The sequence below is a fragment of the Labeo rohita genome, unplaced genomic scaffold, assembly GCF_022985175.1.
Source record: "Labeo rohita strain BAU-BD-2019 unplaced genomic scaffold, IGBB_LRoh.1.0 scaffold_30, whole genome shotgun sequence".
NCBI classification, from domain to species: Eukaryota; Metazoa; Chordata; class Actinopteri; order Cypriniformes; family Cyprinidae; genus Labeo; species Labeo rohita.
Genome location: NW_026129217.1, coordinates 4,972,942 through 4,994,059, shown reverse-complemented (window position 1 = coordinate 4,994,059; position 21,118 = coordinate 4,972,942). Strand labels below are relative to the sequence as shown.

Genomic DNA, 21,118 nt, shown 5'->3' with positions numbered 1-21,118 from the left:
TATTGTTAAAATAGTCCATGTGACATCAGTGGTTGAACTGTAATTTTATGAAGCTAAATTAATACTTTTTGTCTAATAAAGTCATATTTTTTGTTTTCTTTGTGCACAAAAAGTATTCTCATATCTTCTTAAAATTACAGGTGAACCACTAATGTCACATGGACTATTTAACAATATCCTTACTTAATTTCTGAGCCTTGAATGTGGTAGTACCCTTGCTGTCTATGGATTGCATCAAAAAGATGTGATTTCATCAAAATTTCTTAATTTGTGTTCCAAAGATGAACGAAGGTCTTGCGGGTTTGGAACATCATGAGGGTAGTAATTAATGTCAGAACTGTCATTTTTGGGTGAACTATCCCTTTAACGTTCCTTAAATGGCACACAGGTACTGAGACTTATTTCATTACAGTACAAACATTTGTGTATGCGTAGTAACATTTCTGCTGATGCCTGTGGTTTTCAGGAGGTGATTTCTGTGAGGAAGCACTACAAAGCAGCTACAGTGTGTTCGGTGCTGCTGTGCGTTCTTCTGCTGACCGCAGTCATAGCTCTGTGTGTCCACATCAATACAAAGAGCACAAACCACACACAAGAGTTACACCAGCTGCTAACCAAGATTACCAACCTCACAGAAGAGAAAAACCAGCTACTAACTAATATTACCAACCTCACAGAAGGGACACACCAGCTACTAACTGAAAAGACCAACCTCATAAGAGAGAGAGATGGATTGTTGTCTAAGAATAAAGAGCTGTTTGAAGAAAGAGACACATTGAGACAAGTTTGTTTAACAGAATACAGTATGTATTATTTAAGTACTATCTGTAAGTTGTATAGTTTAATGAAGACAAGAACAAAGAGCTAATTAATGAACTGCTTGTGTTAAAAGATGCATGGCCTCACAGCCAGTCCAGGAGCAGATCTGACCACCATAAACAACAGAGAGGCACAAGTGAGCGAAACACATCCTGGCATAGGTGATAGGTTGTCAGCTCAGTTGTTATTGTTGTCTGTTGTAAAATGTGTTTTCATCTCATCAGCATTTTGTTCAGAAGAACATACTTTCTGGTACTTGTATCTGGTTTGGTCTGACTGACAGTGATGAAGAGAACAAGTGGAAATGGGTCGATGGCAGCACACCAACCTTTTGGTGAGAAAAAAACAGAATTGAGCTGATTAATATCTGATAAATGATCCTCACAGTCAGTATCATGCAAGACAATCTAATGCTGATCTGCTGATGCAGGTACTGGTCGTGTAAAGAGCCTAATGGACGACAAAGAGAGAATTGCGCTCTAATTCATTCAGCAAAGTGGGCCGATTACCCATGTGGTGACACTTTTCCATGGATCTGTGAGAAGAAAATTTTAAGGGGAGACAATAGGTGAACAGGGCAAAATAATAACTAACAGTTATCACCGTATTTACCCAATTAATTGATTACATTAAAAACTGCAAACTTTTTTTGTATTACAGAGTTTCTGAAATAGGTTTAAATATGAAAATGAGGCATTATCTAATTAAATATGCACTAATTTGCATAGCTTTCTAGAACAAATATCCGAACATCGGTCAGGTGTAAAATACTACAGCGGGAGTTTTTGGGTTTCTCTTTGTATTACTCTGTAAATCAGAAAATACTATCAACAATCAGAAAAAAAAAAAATTCAGAATTAAGAAATAAATTAAATGTCTGAAATTAGGTAAAACTCTGTGTAAAATATACATATAGAGAGGAATAAAACTGTAAAGGCTAGGGTATGAACATGATGCTGTAGTATAGATATTTGAGTCAGAGCAGGAGAAAAAATGTAATTTTGAGAAAACAGCCTTTAAAGATATCAATTCTAATTTAAATCTTCAGATACACATAGATAAAGTGCTATAAAAGAAATACTTTGAAGTATATTTTTGATGTTTTCTTTACACTATTCTGAAAAATACTTTGCAAAAAGGAAACGGCAAAAAACCCAAAATCTCAAAAAATGGCAGGTGCATAAAATTTTTTTTTCCTAAAGTGTCTCATCTCTGCATACTGTGACTTCAATGAGATGGAAGTTTATAAATTACAATACTGTTCAGGAATTATTATGTTATTGTTATTGTTTTTAATTATTATATTATATGCTTTTTACTACATATACATAATCAGTATTAATGTAAGTTTAACTCAACTCAAATGTACCTAAATGTTATGCATGTATGTTGTGTGTTGTTTCAAACACAAACACCAGTCAATTGTCAAAATAATTAAATTATATTATATAAGATTAATTATATATATATATATATATATATATATATATATATATATATAATTCAGAATTGTATGAGTAACACATGATGGATGTTTGAAGTGTGCATGGACTCCTCCTTATTTGCATCTGTACATGTAAGTCACACATGAGGGAATGACTCTTTCCCTGCATTAGGATACACAACTCGATCACATTCATAATAACTAAAATTACAAAAAGTGTATAGGAAAATAGTTGCTTACAGGTTTTTGCCTGTTGATTTATGACTAAAAATGGGCCTTTATCACACTTCCGTGTAAAAAAAGCGTCCGCTGCAGCCTTTATCAATGGCTGTGCCCATAGCACGAGATAGTTGTGATTTATTTATGTAAAGTTCATATTACTGGGATTACTGGGGCTACAGGAGGGTAATTTTTTGTTTTCAGGGTTGGAGCTAAACTCCAGGACCATCGTTGCCTACCCCTGCTCTGATTGAAGGCTTAAAAGAAGAGGATAGAAAATGTATAAGAATAAGAATGTCAAAGAGGTGCTGGAAAACACACCCCAGAGCTAGTTCAAGCACTATTGTAAGGTACTATTGTAAAATCAGGTATTCTATAAGTATTCTCAGGTATTCAGGTCTATCATGTACACCAGGGCAAACGGTGTAACAATAGCAAGTGATGTGATGTGATCGATACACCATACAAGGATATTTGAAAGCATCTGAAAAACAATGCTGCTACAACAAAACGTGCTGGTGTTGAGGGGAAATGATAAAAGTTGTCTTGTTGACTTCAGTTTTGTTGATAGCGACACTTGCAGGTTCAAGTTCATCTGTAGTGAATACTTACAAATTGTGAGAGAGCAGCTGAAAAAAGATCTGCCCACCGTCATGTCCACTGGTTATGAGTTCCCCATTGCATTTCAGAACCATTCTGTATTCTAGTATTTGACAAAAAATGAGTTTCCATTCAAAGTTGCGGATTTAACTTATGTGCAAATTGGAATATTGCATAAAACGTTTGTGAATAAGCACTGTTTCCATTCAACAAGTCAAGGAGAACAAAATCGTCACTTCCTGATAAACTGGCACTATATACCATTAACCCTTAAATGCATACCTTGGGTCTTTAGTGACCTAGGACATCATTTACTACACTCTCCCTCCTTTATTTTTTTAAAGTTTGACAACAGCTTTCTTAGTATTCCTCAATCTATTCATTATAAACAATAAAACAAGAGAAAAAATACAATAAAATGTCAAAGAATGTCTGTTTTCTGATTAATTTTTTGTAAAAAGTGTATAGGGTCGCTAGAGACCTGAAGTGTGTGATAGTGTAAGTATGTTTTTTGTCTGTAAATATGTAAATATCTGATGACTAAATGCATGCAATTCTCATTTAGTCCTCATGGTGGCACTGTTTGATAGACAATAATGAAGTGACGTTTCACTCGTAATTATTGCAGACATAAAACAAAAGAATATCATCAGCAAATTTTTAATGGGTCTGAATGGCTTTACTGCAGAGCAATAACTGTATGCAATAAAATATAAATGTCACTGTCATTTGATGGTGGATATGGTGAATAAGCTGCCAGCGATCAAAACAATGATTTTGAAGTCATTGAAAACGATAGTTTTGCGAATATGACTGAGATGGCAAATATGAGCCAGATGCTGAATGAACTACAGAAATGCGCTCTGACGATATGGCGATAGTAAAATCATTTGCTCAAATTGAACCCTTCTAAGTTTCAAAAAGTAACAAAATAACAAAACAAACATTTTTTCCTCTGTAATTGTTCTTAAAATTTCAAGAAAGTTTTTTGCTATTGCAGCAGTTAGAGATCCATCCGTACTAGATATAAAGGTCCGGGCCGCTAAAGACCCGAATATGTAATAATGACTGGGGAACAGTCACGCATTTAAAGGTTAAGAAAAGTAGAAGCCATTAAAGGAGAAGTCCACTTCCAAAACAAAGATTCACATATAATGTACTCACCCCCTTGTCATCCAAGATGTTCATGTCTTTCTTTAAGTCGTAAACATTTCTGCATTTTTCTCCATATAATGGACTGATATGGTGTCACGTTTTTGAACTTCCAAAATGCAGTTTAAATGCGGCTTCAAACAATCCCAAATGCGGTTGTAAATGATCCCAGCCGAGAAAGAAGGGTCTTATCTAGTGAAACGATCAGTTATTTACATTTTAAAAAAATACAATTTAAATACTTTTTATTCTCAAACGCTTGTCTTGCTTTGCTGTCGTTGAACTCTCTGTATTCTGACTCAAGACAGTTAAGGTTATGTATAAAAACTCCTCTCATTTTCTTCTCCAACTTCAAAATTGACCTACATCGTTGTTTTACCTTTTTTGTAAAGGGCGTTGAACTTCTTGAACTTCTGCAGCAATGCAGGACAATTTTGAAGCTGGAGAAAAAAAAAATGAGATAGGAGTTTTTCGACATACCCCAACTGTCATTAACCAGAATACACAGAGCTAAACAGGACGAGCATTTGAGGTTAAGCAGTATATAAACTGTCAATTTTTTGGGGGAAAATCACCAACTGTTTCACTAGGTAAGTCCCTTCTTCCTTGGCAGGGATCATTTAGAGCCCTCTGAAGCTGCATTTAAACTACATTTTGGAAGTTCAAACTCGTGGTCATCATAGAAGTCCACTATATGGAGAGAAATCCTGAAATGTTTTCCTCAAGAAACATAACAACATAACAGACTTTACGACTGAAGAAAGAAAAACATGAACATCTTGGGGTGAGCACGTTATCTGTAAATGTTTGTTCTGGAGGTAAACAACTCCTTTAAAGGGAAACACCTCTTTGCCTGTCTGAGGATCTCCATAAATGGACCTAGAGGCATTAGCATATTTTTTCCCATGGAAGCCCATGTAAAATTGCTTGGTCAAATAAAGGGTGCAAAATGTGCCTTAAATGGTGGAGCTAGAGTGTGGGGGAGATATTTAATATGGAAATAAATTTCATCAGAATTTTACATTTTTCTATTGGATTTGTGTACTTACTTTAGCACAGCATTAGTCCCCAATCTCAACAAACAACCAGGAAGGGGTGCCTTTGCAAACAGACTACAAGTCTGTGGGAAGCACTACAGTATATAAGGTATTTTAAAAGGTTACTCCACCCTAAAATGAAAACTGTGCCATTAACCACTTACCCCTTCTCGTTCCAAAAAACGTAAAAGCTTCATTCGTCTTTGGAACACAATTTAAGATATTTTGGATGAAAACCAGGGGATTTTGACTGCCAGGTCAACGCTGATTCAGATGAGGCGAACTGTTGAATAAAGTCGTTATTTTTATTTTCTTTGCATACCAAAAGTATTCTCATCGCTTCATGAAATTCATATTGAACCACTGATGGCAGATGGACCATTTTGATGATGTCTTTCATAGTTTCTTGGGTCTTGACAGAGGTATTTACCTGGCAGTCAATGTGACAGTCAAAATCTGGACAATCCCCTGGTTTTCATCCAAAATATCTTAAATTGTGTTCTGAAGATGAATGAAGCTTTTATGGGTTTGGAACGACACAGGGGTAAGTGATTAGCACCAAAATTTTCATTTTGGGGAGGAGTAACCCTTTAAAAGTAACAACCTTGAATATTCAGAAGTAAAATGCAACATACACAGCAGTGCAGCAGTAATGTTAATGCAAGAACATCATATATAAAATGTTTTTTTCTGCAGAATGCATATCTTTACTTTTACTCTTTATAGCTTAAGTACATTACAGTATGAAAGATAATACTTTGACTTAAGGATTTAAAGGCATGTAGTTTTTCCTTAATGCACTAATAATGTGGTTAATGAAAGTACTTTACTAAAGTAACTCAATAAAATTATTAAGACAGGAAATAAAAATCCCGTCATCACCGGTGCACTCTGAATTCTATCAGTGCACTCCATCAGCTGTATCCTTCATTTGCCTGCGAATAGGAGAGCACATTTGATGTCGCTTTCGAATTGGGACAGCCTTTGTTGCGCCACTGGCCTTCAAATGTGCCCTGAATGTGATGCATCTTATATCTACAAGCCTCAGAAGGTGCTTCTGCTGCCTGCTGGTGTGGTGACAAATATGACGAAATCCATGAGCTTTCTGACCACAATGCAGCTGAAATGTTCCCAGGCCCAAAAATGAAGTTCAGTTATGACAACTGTCAAAGGGATTGGCATGGTATAATGTACATGACAATGTCAATACATCCACAACATGCTCCTGTGAGCATGTAAGAAATACTGCTGCTGCACATATAACATGCATACATAAAGTGTTTGCTATAGCAAACACTTGTCATATTTGAATGTTGAGCAGCGAGCTCATTGGCTACTGATACAGGAGAGACCAATCAGCTGTGCCATGTGATAATGATGTCATTATGACAGATTGAGTTAGACCTATCACTGCGCCATGTAGTGCCAGAACTCTGTATTAAAGACAGCACGTTCAGAGTTGCATGCATCATAGTACTCTCCATAATGTCGGATAATGTGATTCGTCAGAGAAGAATTGTAAAGTTGTTATTTTTGTTTTCTTGGCGCACTAAAAGTAGTCTCATAGCTTCGTAAAATTACGCTTGAACCACTGATGTCACATGGACTGTTTTACAGATGTCCTTACTTAGTTTTGACAGCAACACAACTGAAATGTTCCCAGGGCCAGAAACAATCTTAATTCGTGTTCTGAAGATGAACAAAGGTCTTATGGGTTTGGAACGACATGAGGGTAATTAATGACAGAATTTTCATTTTTGAGTCAACTATCCCTTTAATGTTACACAGGAATTTTACAGAGTATAGTTGAGTCCACATCATGAGCCCAAAATGTCTGAGTCCATGTCTAACCCATTAATAATTGGACTCAAGCTTAGACTTGAGTCCGAGATCGTGCACCCCAACTCTAACGATGCCACACAGCACCTTCTCAATATAAAATCCTGCTGAATATACACCGGAGCCTACTGGTCTTCACTTCTGAGCTTCCTTCACATCATAACGTTATTACGCTGATGATATAAAACAGTTCTCTCAAATGAATCCTCAGGTGTTGATCAAGATTGTTTTTAAGATACACAGTGTAACTTTCTCATGTGCTTGTTAAGGTTTCCTTTTAGAGTAAAACTTTTTCCACACTGTTGGCAGGTGAAGGGAATCCCTCCTGTGTGAACACTAATGTGGGCTTGAAGGTCTCCTTTTCTATTGAAACTGTTTCCACACTGTTGGCAGGTGAAAGACTTCCCTTCAGTGTGAATTTTCATGTGCCTGTAAAGGTTTCCTTTGTGAGTGAAACTGACTCCGCACTGTTTGCAGGTGAAAGGCTTCTCTCCAGTGTGAGTTCTCATGTGCACTTTAAGGCATCCAGATTGTTTGAAACTGTTTCCACACTCAGGGCAGGTGTAAGGTTTCTCTCCAGTGTGAATTCTCAAGTGGCAGTTAAGGTCTCCTTTTTGGCTGAAACTTTTTTCACAATGATGACACACATAAGGCTTCTCTCCAGTGTGAGTTCTCATGTGTTTATTAAGGAGTCCTTTTTTAATGAAGCTTATTCCACACAACTGGCAGATAAAATGACTCTCTCTAGTGTGAACTCTCATGTGGATTTTAAGGTTTACTTTTTGAGTAAAAGTCTTTCCACACTGTTGACAGGTGTAAGGCGCATCTTCAGTGTGAATTCTCATGTGCCTGTTAAGGTTTACTTTTTGAATAAAACCCTTTCCACACAGTTGACAGGTGAAACGGCTCTCCCCAGTGTGAACTCTCATGTGATTATTAAAGTTTATTTCTCTATTGAATATTTTTCCACACTCAGAGCAGGTGAAAGGCTTCCCTACAGTGTGAACTCTCATGTGCCTGTTAAGGTTTCCTTCATGATTAAAACTGACTCCACACTGTTTGCAGGGGTAAGGCTTCTCTCCAGTATGAACTCTCATGTGGATTTTAAGATTTACTTTTTGCGTAAAACTCTTTCCACACTCAGGGCAGGTGAAAGGCTTCTCTCCAGCATGTATTCTCATGTGTCTGTTAAGGTCTCCTTTTCTATTTAAACTTTTTCCACACTGTTGGCAGGTGAAAGGTTTCCCTCCAGTGCAAACTCTCATGTGGACTTTAAGGTTTCCATGTTCACTGAAACCCTTTTCACAGTGAAAAGTTGTGAAACAACTTTTTGTTCCTGTTTTATGATCCGTTTTCTGTGATAGAGTTTTTTCAGTCTGTGGCCGACTGAAAGATTCTTCTCTGGCTATAAAATCATGATGAGGCTCGTTTTGTTCTTTCTCTTCTGTTTCATTCGGTACTATGCACTCCTCTTTCAGCGGCATGAGGTCTATAGGAAAAAACAACAAGGCAAATAAAAGTTAGCATAGTTAAACAACACAAAGAAACAGACATCAAAACATTTACCAACATTTCTGTCATGACAAGTCTCTGAAAAGTTTAGCATGGTAATGGATATGACAATGTTAACGCATTTGGTCTTGGTGGTATAGATCTGCTACGCTGCTGCTGCTGTTGGTTATTGCTGTAGTTGTAAATTATTGCTGCTGCAAGCAAGTACAGGAACTTCCTACTGACGAAGCATATGGTGATGCGGTGCTGTGAGTATTTAAGACATACTGCTGCTGCACAAATAGCATAAAATAACCCCTCAACAAAGCTGGATGAGAGATCAACAAAATAGCTAAAATATGTATGCTGCTGTAAGCACGAAAGCATACTGCTGCTATACAATAAGGCTATGTCCACACAAAGCCAGAACTCACTCCATCCAATCTTTTTTTTTTTTTCCTCGTCTCAAGAAATATCTGCGTCCACACAAAACCACAAAACCGACACAAAACAATGTAGTATAATTGCCAGACCAGTATGTGGTGCTGTAATTCTGCTACAGAGACACACTAAAAATGTAAAAGATGACTTGAGCTATGTGCATAAACCTTCCGTGCGGTATACAAACAAACATGAAACAATATATTTATTAATCTGTGTTAATGTTAGTTAATAGAAAGACAATCGTTCAGTGTTTGTTCATGTTTTTGTTGATGTTACGTGACGTTTGTTGAAGTTTGGTGACTCCTGGCCTATACAATATAAAATATTAATATTTTGATACATTTTGATGTAATATTTTTCGACATTATTCTCGTAGTATTTTGACTATTCTCATAATTTCGCCTTTATTCTTATAGTATTTCAACTTTATTCTCGTAGCATTTCGGCTTTATTCTCATAGTACTTCCGACTTCATAGTACTTCCGACTAATTTTCGACTCGTAATTTTGTATTCTCAGTATTTCGGTTTTATTCTCATAATTTTGCCTTCATTCTCGTAGCATTTCAGCTTTATTGTAGTATTTTGACTTTATTTTCATAATATTTCAAATTCGCATAGTTTTGACATCATTCTTGTAATAATTAGCATATTCACGTAGTTTTGACATTATTCTCGTAGCATTTCGGCTTCATTCTCGTAGTGTTTTGACATTCATAATATTTTGACTATTCTCATAATTTTGCCTTCATTCTCGTAGTATTTTGCATTTATTCTCATAGTATTTCGGCTTTATTCTTGTATTTTGTCTTTATTCTCGTAGTTTCGACATTATTCTCGCAATATTTCCTCATTCTCGTAATATTTCCACATTATTCTCGTAATATTTCAACATTATTCTTGTAATTTTTAGACTATTCTCGTAATTTCGCCTTTATTCTCGTAATATTTTGACTATTCTCATAATTTTGCCTTCATTCTCGTAGTTTTGACATTATTCTTGTAATATTTAGAATATTTTTGTGCTTTCAACATTATTCTCATAATTTCAGCTTTATTCTCATAGTATTTCAGCTATTCTCATAATTTTGCCTTCATTCTCGTAGCATTTCGATATTATTCTCGTAATATTTAGACTATTCTCATAGTTTTGACATTATGCTCGTAATATTTTGGCTTTACTCTAGTAGCATTTCAACTTTATTATCATCAATAACTTGATTATTATCAATAATAAACATGTTTATTGCTATTATTAATATTTAACAGTTAAGTACACTTTCATACTATCAAGTATTTTTGGAATTACGCATGTACATTTTTTACGAAATGTTTTATGTAATTTTGTTTATCTTGTGTTATCTAATTTAGTAAACAATGTTGTTCATCAGTTAATAATGTATAAAGTGTAGGCATAATAAGCAAGGCTTCGGCCTACACCTTTTTCGGTATCTCTGTTCATTTATTTATTTATTTTTTGTAAAATATCGTCTTTGAGGACTGAAATAATAGTAATCATAATAATTATAATATTGTATATATATATAAATAAATGCCTTCCTTTAGAGCCTAGCATTTTAATAAGAATCAAATGAGAATGAAAACCAACCTGTTTGTTGCTCAGCGTCTACATGTTGGACTCTGAATGTTTCTTCAATCGTCAGGTCTTCACTCTCCTCCTTAATAAACGCCATCGTTATAATCTCAGCAGGATCTCAGCAAGAGTTTTTCTCTGTGTTTGGACAATAACAAAGAAAAATCAATCCAAACTAAATCTCAGATCTAAGTCTCAGTCAGCTCCCTAATTCAGTAGTCAGCTCACTGGTAAGTAGCGCTGTGTAGATTACTTACAAATTGCAATCCGTTACTGATTCCAGATTACATGACAAAAATTGTAGTCAGTACCTAAAATGTGTACCTAAAATGCATTATGTTAATGTAATCAGATTACTTTTAGATTACTTTTCACTTAACTTGTTTATCAAATTGATTTAAATAGGATTATCTTGAACCATAATGATGTAAAAAATGCAAAGAGAAAGAAAATAAATTCACTCAGCGGCCATATTTGCAACCCCTCCGGTCAGCTCATACAAGACCAAGTCCTATCTTAATCAATGTGACCATTAACATCAAAGAAATCATGAACATGCAAATGTGATACTTAATTATTGAAATATTTATTTTGAAATCTCAGGGGCACTTAAAGTTAATATTTGGTGAATAAGGTTTAAGATGACAAAAAGTTTTGGAATGCCTGCATTACATGTAAATAAGAAATAAGGTTAAAAGACAAAAGCCGTCATAATACATGGTTAAAAAAAACTAGAGTGATAATTCAAACAAAAATGACTGTGTTTATCAGTAGTTGGTGCAGTGTTGAAACCCTTCTTAAACCTGAAATGATTTTTTCTAAATCCAGTGGTCACATGCTGTGTCGCCGCCTGATTAATGACTAGTGATGTGTGAACGTCCACAAAACTGAACTTTCTGAATGTACGCGGTAAACTATATTAGTAAGGAAAATTTAAAAGATGAAAGAGAAATTAAGAAGAATCAATGATTTATGAATAATTTATTGCCGTTGTGTGCATAATATGTAATCATGTAATCCAGAGGTGTCCAAAGTCCGACCCGCGGGCCAAATGCGGCCCGTAGATGAATTTCAAACGGCTGCTTGTCTACTGTATTATATGCGGTCCACTAAACATAATTTTTAAACTTAACTTAATTTTTAAAATTAACTCTGCCTAAAGACAGCACGGCGTGAGCTCAGAATAAATGCATTTACTCTTTGACTGATCTCGATCACGTGACCACTAAACAGCGCTGTGAGATTTTGTGAGAAGCGTTTGAGTTTGGAGCAGAGCTCTCCGATACAAACCACGCATGTTGCAGTAATTTAAGCTAATTTAAAGAAGAAAGAAACAGCGACAACAATGCAGTTAGAATCCACAAATCACTTACATTTACAATGGATTTACTGTAGTAACAGTAACTGTGGTATTGTGGCAGAAATGTAGGATATTCATGCCGAATAGTATTATATTACTAATGTGAACACTACCAGTCAAAAATTTTAAACTGGTTTTTTTATGTCTCTTCTGCTCACCAAGCCTGCATTTATTTGATACAAAATACAGCAAAAGCAGTAATATTGTGAAATATTTTTACTATTTAAATTAACTGCTTTCTACTTGAACATATTTTAGAGCGTAATTTATTCCTGTGATCAGTGCTGAATTTTCAGCATCATTATTCCAGTCTTGTGTCACATAATCCTTTAGAAATTATTCTAATATGCTGATTTGCTGCTCAAGAAACAGGTATATTATTAATATTAATATTAATATTAATAATAATAATAATAATAATAATAATATTTAAAACAGTTAAGTAAATCTGAATTCTTTGATGAATAGAAAGATCTAAATATCAGCATTTATTTGAAATGAAAAGCTTTTGTAACATTATACACTGTAGCATTCAAAAGCTTGGAGTCAGAATAATTTGTTTATTTGTTTGTTTTGGGAAAGAAATTATAGAAATTAATGCTTTTATTTAGATTAGCTTTAAATTGACCAAAAGTGATGATAAAGACATTTATAATGTTACAAAAGATTTCTATTTCAGATAAATACTTCTAAAAAGTATAAAGAAACCTGAAAAAAAGTATACTCAGCTGTTTTCAACATAATAATAATAATAATAATTAATAATAATAATAATAATAATACATGTTTTTTGAGCAGAAAACCGGAATATTGTAATGATTTCTGAAGCATGATGTGACTGGAGTAAAGATGCTAAAAATTCAGCATTGAAATCAGGAAAATAAGATATGTTCAAATAGAAATCTTTTAAAGTAGTAAAAATACTTACATTACATACATTTTACTGTTTTTGCTGTACTTTGGATCAAATAAATGCAGGCTTGGTGAGCAGAAGACACCTCTTCATTAAAAATCTTACTGTTCAGAAAAGTTCTATTATAATAATCATCAAATCTGGCTCCCTTTAAAAAAAAAAAAAGGTTTGAACACCCCTGATGTAATCCATAAAAAAAGTAACTGTAACTGTCTAATTATGAGTATTTTAAAATATAACTTACTCTTATTATAAGTACTGATTTTTGGAATCTGATTGCTTAATCCAAAAAAAATAAATGAAAAGCCACCAAATCTGCTGCTTTTTACTCCGCTTTTATCTTTAGTGATGTTTAATATGTTAGAGGTCAAATTATCACCGTAAAATAATGTGTAGTGCATCAACTCATTTTTCCTTAATGCAACTCTTATTGGATCAGTTTAACAGAGACCTGTCAATCAATTTACCATCTTTTATGTTGGTGAGATGTGATGGGGAAGGGTTTTGGTGCTATTAAGGGCAAGATTTTGAATGTGCAGCTAACGTTATATATTCATTAATTCATTTTATTTAAGTGATTACAATGACAAAGTGGCCTAAATATAAATTACACAAGTCTAAGAGTGACTCAAATCTCACAACGTTGTTTACACATGACGATGAATAGAAGACTTCTAAATATAATTGTAACTAAAATAAGAGAACACCTGAATGATTTAATGAAAATCAAAACAGTAAATGCCAGCTAAATGACATTGCTTTCTGATCACTTTATTGTACACTTTTTGCACACACACACACACACAAAAAAAAAATGCGTATTCTTACTGTGGACAGTGAAAATGACGCATGTGTTTTTTCCAAGTGTTAAAGTTTTCTTGATTGCCATTTTGAAAAATTTCTGGACATTCTAAAGCATATTTTCTGACTCCCTTTAATGCATTTGCCCTGTTTGGATCCATATTCCTGTGAAATTGATTTATCTTTACTTTTTCATCATCACTTTCTAAGGAGCTAAAATGGTCCTTATCAACCTTGATTGACATGGCAATACAACTCTATCACATTATGCTGACAGTTAAAATTTTGGGCCAGTTTTTGTTGTAGTGGGCAGGTTTTGGTGAGCCCTTTGGGCTGGAAACCGTCAACCCGATCTGGCAACACTGAGCTCGGCTGGTAAGGGACTCGGAGATATAATTAATGGCCTTATGGCAGGGCTGCCCAACCCTGTTCCTGGAGATCTGCCAGCTCCAACCCTGTCCAAACACACCTGAAACAGCTAATTCATCTCGTAGGTAGCACTTGATAATTACAGACAGCTGTGTCGGAGCAGGGCTGGGACTAATGCGGCATTCAAGTCCGGAACAAGATGGCGAGTTACCTTTTCTACAGATTTTTTTTTTTTTTTTTTTAACTCTGCATCTACAAAATGACAAATAAGGAGTGTGCATCATTGTGTTTTTGCTTTTTTTCTGTTTTTATTCAATTTATTGGAGGTGATTTAAATTGCATCATAGATAATTATACAATATTTTGTATATGTAACATATAGTTTTATTGTGCATTACAAAAAATAACAATTTTTATTTATTTCAACAAATTTCACTGACACGCCCCCAACTCGAAAACTCGGGTCTTAAGGAAAATGTGGAGTTTCCCACTCGTAATGTGCGTTCAGCTCGTAAATACCATCTATCCGACATGACTTGAACAACCATAAAGTGTGCAGGAACAGGGTTGGGCAGCCCTGCTTTATGACATACCTACAGTTGCAAAGGCAATGCATAGATTAAAATGCAAGTGTGAGCTGTTTCAACCTAAAGAAACTCGCACTGACTGATCTTAAAATATGTCGGTGCCTTTGTTTTGTCTTAAGATGCACACCACCAATGTTTTTTCTGACCTAAGCCCGGTCTGAAACCAGGCCATAATTAGATAAAAACACTAAACGCTCAATCGAGCGATTCGAAACAGAATCGCGTTGGGAAGCAAATGATTCAATTGACTCGCAATTCCTGTTTATGATAAACTAATTCACGATTCTGCTATTCACGTTTCGGATGCGCTTTAATTACACAGAATAACCTGCATAAACGTTAAAGCGCTACAACGTTACAGTCTATAGTAAGGAATCAGCTTTACGTCGCTTGTAAAAACTATAAGACAGACTCGACCGTTTGCATGTAAACACTATAAATGTTTAAAACCACAAACCTTTCTTCAGCCGAATCACAGCAGATGCCGTAGAGCAGCGTAGACGAATGATGCGACTGCGCCGCACCAAAATAAAAGTCTTCTTCTTCTTGTATCGTTTTTTTGGTTGTTCACAAGCCAACTTATGGTGTGTTACCGCCACCGACTGCACTGGAGTGTGAAGAAAATAGAAGTCCCGTTCACACGCCAACATTTCAAATATATGAAACACAAACACGTAGATAAAAAATAACATGCCAGAGTTATTCATAGTTGAATTCTTGGTTGAATACATGCTGCCTATTTGTGTGCTATTAGACAAAATTAGAATCATATTTTTTCCCCCAAAACAAGACAATTTATTATTTTTGTTTGCTGCATTTTATTTCACAGTTTGCGGGACTTATTATTTTACTGTTATACAATATACTACGTTTGTCAATAAAATGAACCTTTATTAGGACTGCAGAGATGATTTAAAATCACAAATACAAACAAATGTGACCCTGGATCACAAAACCAGTGGTAAGGGTCATTTTTTTCGAAATTGAGATTTATACATCATATGAAAGCTGAATAAACAAGCTTGTTCACTGATGTATAGTTTGTTAGTTTGTAAAATCAGGAATCTGAGGGTGCAAAAAAATCAAAATATTGAGAAAATCACCTTTAAAGTTCTTCAAATAATGTTCTTAACAATGTATATTACTAATCAAAAATGAAGTTTTCATACATTTACAGTAGGAATTTTACAAAATATCTTAATGGAAAATGGTATTTACTTAATTTCCTAATGATTTTTGCCATAAAAGAAAAATCAATAATTTTGACCCATACAGTGTATTTTTGGCTATTGCTACCAATGAACCCCAGCGACTTAAGATTGGTTTTGTGGTCCAGGGTCACAAATATGCAACAACCAATAGAGGACATGTTGCAATGTTATTAATTGTGCAAAATTAATTGTGCAATGGCATAAAAACATGAGCTACATCTGTTTGTAATTGCAGTTAACTTCTGTCAATATTAGCATGATCAATACCTGTAGATTTGTACATCAACCCTGTAGGGTTATTAATGTATTAATTAAAACAGTGAATGTATAACTTAGTTCTGTTAACGTTAGGCTGTGAAAATGTAGTATGTAGTTATTATACAGTTTATATAGTTTAATTGTAATATTACCGAAACAGTTTAAAGCCACATTACAAACAAAAAGAAAGATTTTCTAATAATTAACTCACCTTCATACTGTCTCACATATATGATTTTATTTGTTCACATGAAAACTAATAAACATGGTAAGAGATATTCATTTTTGTGAAATAATTTTTTTTTTTTTCCAATTCGAAAGTAAATTGGTGGCTTATGAAGTTATGAAACTGGTGAATCATGAAAGTGACTTATATCATCGGAATCCTTTGGTCAATACAAACAAAATTTGTATCTCGGATTTCATATCCATCTAAGAAAAAAATTATTATTATTTTTTTTTAAACTATTTATGCAAACTACTGCTAGCTTTTTCCACAAGCAGTACAGAAACATTCTCTTGAGTCAGAATAACTATTATTAGAAAAAAAAAATTGGAAATTTCATTCACAGTTCTGACAGGCCACTAAAACATTTAAAATGAGTGGAGTCAATTTTTCTTAAAATGGCTATAAGTCAGAGTGTGATATTTTCACCAAACTTGGCACATGTGTACAACCTCAATCTGAGGTCACAGTAAAACAGGTAAAACTGCCATGGGGGCAGCTGTGGCCTAATGGTTAGGGAGTCGGGCTTGTAATCAAAAGATTGCGGGTTTGACTCTTAGGTCTGGCAGGGATTGAAGGTGGGGGGAGTGAATAACCAGAACTCTCTCCACCCTCAGTACCATGACTGAGGTGATCCCCCAACTGCTACCCGGGTGCCAATATGGCAATATGGCTGGCCACTGCTCCGGGTGCGTGCGTGTTTGTGTGTGTGTGTGTGTGTGGTGTGTACTTGGATGAGCACAAATTCCAGGTATGGGTCACCATACTTGGCCACACATCACTTCCTTTCCTTTTCCTTTTCCTTTTTAAAACAACCCCATAGTGACTGGCCACTAGGTGATGCTATAAAATAAAAAAACATGAAAATTGCTCTAACTACGCAACCGTTGAAACGTCCAACTTACTTGAAACTCAGCATGCCACGTCTTTGTGCAAACTGTCTCTATGGACATTGGTATGTTAAAAAACATGGCCACCATCAGCCAATGAAATATAAGAACCTATTACACAAGGTTAACCCTCTGGGGTCAACAGACGCGCCAGCCTGTTTTGTGGCATTTCTTTCCGATAACCTCTAAACCAGAGGGCTTCAACTAAAATAGCTCCAGGGTATCTGCAAGATATTTAGGCTTAAATTCTAGACTTTAAAGGCCTTTTTTAAGATCTGCACCAAATAAATAAAATGACCCCCCTCCCTCCATTCAGGCATCATGATTTAAGAATTTACAGATATTTTGACTAGAAACAAGCCAAAAATACTAAGTAAGATAAGCCTTTATTTTGAAATGTTGCTATAGTGTCATGGGTGATCTTGTTTTGCTGGATGATTCGGCAACTCGTGCTGCGCAGAGAATGCATTTTTAAAGACAGCACTTATCTGTTTAGTAAGAGCACAAAATGGTCAGTACCGCTTTCTTTGCCATGACTTTGGTGAGGACAGATATATTCATTCTAAGGCTGTGGAAAATGGACACTATCCCTCAGTTTAAGACCTGGTTGACCTATCTAACTGGAATATTGCCCATGGAAAGAGTCCGGTATGAAGTTATGGGTAATCTAGATAAATTTTATAGTATATGGCAACCATTTCTAAATCATTTGGACCAATATAATGTTGACTCCAACCAGCAATGTAGTGCTTAGCATGCTGTCTGCCCCCTTTTGAGTGTTTCTTACCAAAAAAAGGTACTTACCAAAAAAAAAAAAAAAGGTGGTGGGAAAAAAAGAGGACAACAGGCTCAGAAAAACATCAAAAGACCCAAGAGGTTTGAGATTAATTTCCCTGATGGTGAAGATGAAACCAGCATGGAGTCCCAAAAAGAAAAATATGGTGGAAGACATGAAAAAACATTTTCCTAAAGCTTCGCTGAATTCTATGTTTGCATTACGCGGAGAAGAACTGATATTGGGAGACGAACAGCCGTTCTGCATGGCCTTCCACTCCTCCTTGGAGAAGACCCCATCATAATAACAAGACAGTATTCAGTTCGCAAGTGCAATATAAACAGTTTATTGTGTAGTGTCCAGACAATAGCGAGAAGCATGTGAATGGTCAGTCTCTCCAGGTAGCACAGGGAGGCGAATGGGCAGACAAACATCCGATAAACAATCCAAGCGATCGAGGAGAACCAGAAACAGAATCCAGGCAAGGTAATCCGAGAGAGGAAAAACTGGAACACACGCCTACACACATGAACAGAACCAAACGATCTGACAACACGGGACGGAAAACGCAGGTGTTAAATAGCTGAGCAAACAAGCTACAGCTGGCGCAAATCACACTAACAATCACGCCCACACTCCCAACATGCACACACAGAAAGAGCGAGAATGAGTCTGTGAACCCATGAACCGCGACAACCCCACTGATTTTTACAAGACATGTTTTGTAAGTAGTCTTATGTTATATTCTGGATATTTAAATGGATGGTTCACCCATTTTGTCATTAATTACTCACCCTCTTGTCGTTCCAAACCTGTAAGACCTTAGTTCATCTTTGGAACACAGATTAATTATTTTTGATGAAATCTGAGAGCTTTCTGACCCTGCATAGACAGCAGTGCAACTAAAACCTTTAAGGCTCAGAAAGGTTCAACCGCATGTTATAAAGCTACGCACCACAACACATGCGTGCAATGCTGCTGATGCAGAAGCTGGTGTTCTGACATAAAACCTGGTCGAGGGTCATGGACTGCACTGTACAGTACTGTCATGAGCGTGTGGTGGAAACTGACACTGAAGGGAATAAATTGCGCCCATATGCTTTCGCTGTCTTCTTGATGAGGTCCATGAATGCCTCCGGGTTATCCTGTGGACTCATCTTTACCAGTGGGACGTGGAGATAGTAGGAGCTGCATCTGGGTTAACCTCCCACCGATCTTCCTCCTGCACTTAGACCAGCAGGTGGAGCTGTCTTCCCATTTCCTTCAGAGATCCATTACCGCCTCATGTTACGAGTAGCGAAGACTGGCATAGTGGCGTGATGACTTCCTCATCCTAAATTTTGCCATCAGTGTAATCAATTCAATGTCAAGAGAAGACGAAGAAGTCAGGGATGGCGAGATAACAATTTTATTACTCTTGAACCAAAACAAAAGACAAAACAAATACTGTGAGGCTCCATCAATTACTATGGGTGGAGCTTAGGTGAAGGCAGAAAGATTTTTCCTGACCGCTTTACTAACGCTAGCTATGAAGTTTGTTCGCTTGGTTTTTTTTAAACAATGACTGGAGAAAACTGGACCAGACTGGACGACCCGTACACGCTCACTCAAAAGATGGACGATCTGACAGGATTACCTCTGGTTGAGTGATTCACATCTGTAGAGAAATCTAACATGTATAGTAAAGAGAAACTTACCTGTGACTATCTAGTAACAATTATATATATTTCAACTTCAGCATGCAACTATTTTTACAGCTACATGAGAATGAGCTGGGCCAATATACACAAAATGTACCAATCAATGTGACCCTAGATCACAAAAAAGGGTCAATTTTTCAAAATATACATCATATAAATAAGCTTTCTATAGATGTATGGTTTGTTAGGATAGGACAGTATTTGGCCAAGATACAACTATTTGAAAACCTGGAATCTGAGGGTGCAAAAAAATCTAAATATTGAGAAAACTGCCTTTAAAGTTGTCCAAATAAAGTTCTTAACAATGTATATTACTAATCAAAAACTACATTTTCATATATTTACAGTAGCAAATTTGATTTTTGCTATAAAAGAAAAATCTATAATTTTGACCCATACAATGTATTTTTGGCTATTGCTACAAATAAACCTCAGCGACTTAAGACTGGTTTTGTGGTCCAAGGGGCACATATTATTTGAAGATCATGTAATAACCAAACAATGATTTTAAAGTATATACCTCCTATTAATGATCTGCAGACATTACAGTACGTTTACATTACTTTACATACATGTGATTGAAAGTAAGATGTGAATATTTTCTAAAAATAAAAATTCCAGCCACAATCAATCAAAACAATGTATATACAAGTACAGATGATTTACACACATGGACACAGACATTATTTCATACGCAACGTTGTCGTGAGACGCATAAAAAATCTTTATTTCTATATGAATTATCATCAAAACCGGTTTGACGATTAATCATGATAAAATTCCCCATGGTTAGTGTTACTGGTTCTTATTTTAGTTATCATTGTAACTGGATTCAATTAATGCGAATTGAACAACTGAGGATAAATTAATATTATGCTGTCCAGCATAAAGCAGAGTTTTAAGTAACAGCCTCACATGCGCAGAGCACCAGTATAGTTTTGTTTTGTGTGAAAACACAGTAGAAAAGCTGAAAGGTTTAAAAGAGTGCTAAGGGAATTATACAAATAAATATATGAATGAATTAATTATATGAATACACCTTTGAAGGTTCTGTCTTCAGAAAAGATCTGATGGAATTTTGTTTTCATCTTTGCACCGTGTAATACCTAATAAAGTCGTGCTGTTAATATAGGTAGCTTTGATATAGGTTTTCCACAAGCGCCACCGGCTATCATGGGAGATTTTACAGAGACTTATATTTACATTCAGCTTGTGTGCAGTTTTTGTTTGGCCAAAAAAAGGACCGAATCTGCATGCCCTGCTGTAAATTTTGACTGTTTGATGCAAAACAGTGGATTCTACACATTGAAACCATTGCGATAAGGCATCTAGAGTTATTTATGGAGCAGATAAAATACATATAATTTTGACTTGACCCCTTTCCTTATTTA

At 35.5% G+C, this 21,118-nt stretch overlaps 2 protein-coding genes across 2 annotated transcripts in view; both read right to left on the bottom strand.

Moving 5' to 3' along the window:
• Positions 1-21,118, bottom strand: part of LOC127160189 (uncharacterized) — a 311,509-nt gene that overhangs the window by 101,068 nt on the left and 189,323 nt on the right. The window lies entirely within an intron of this gene.
• Positions 7,031-15,226, bottom strand: LOC127160185 (gastrula zinc finger protein XlCGF57.1). Its single transcript, XM_051102839.1, has 3 exons — positions 15,125-15,226; positions 10,653-10,775; positions 7,031-8,599 (listed from the first exon to the last, which is right to left on the bottom strand). Exons 2-3 carry the CDS (start codon positions 10,735-10,737, stop codon positions 7,341-7,343), a joined length of 1,344 nt encoding a protein of 447 aa, XP_050958796.1. The 5' UTR covers positions 10,738-10,775; positions 15,125-15,226; the 3' UTR covers positions 7,031-7,340.

Bases quoted from the DNA above. Each gene is read 5' to 3' on its own strand.
- LOC127160185 (XM_051102839.1), bottom strand. From the start codon at position 10,737: ATGGCGTTTATTAAGGAGGAGAGTGAAGACCTGACGATTGAAGAAACA. The intron at 8,600-10,652 runs GTTGGTTTTCAT...TTTTTCCTATAG, and splicing joins AGACGCTGAGCAACAAACAG to ACCTCATGCCGCTGAAAGAG.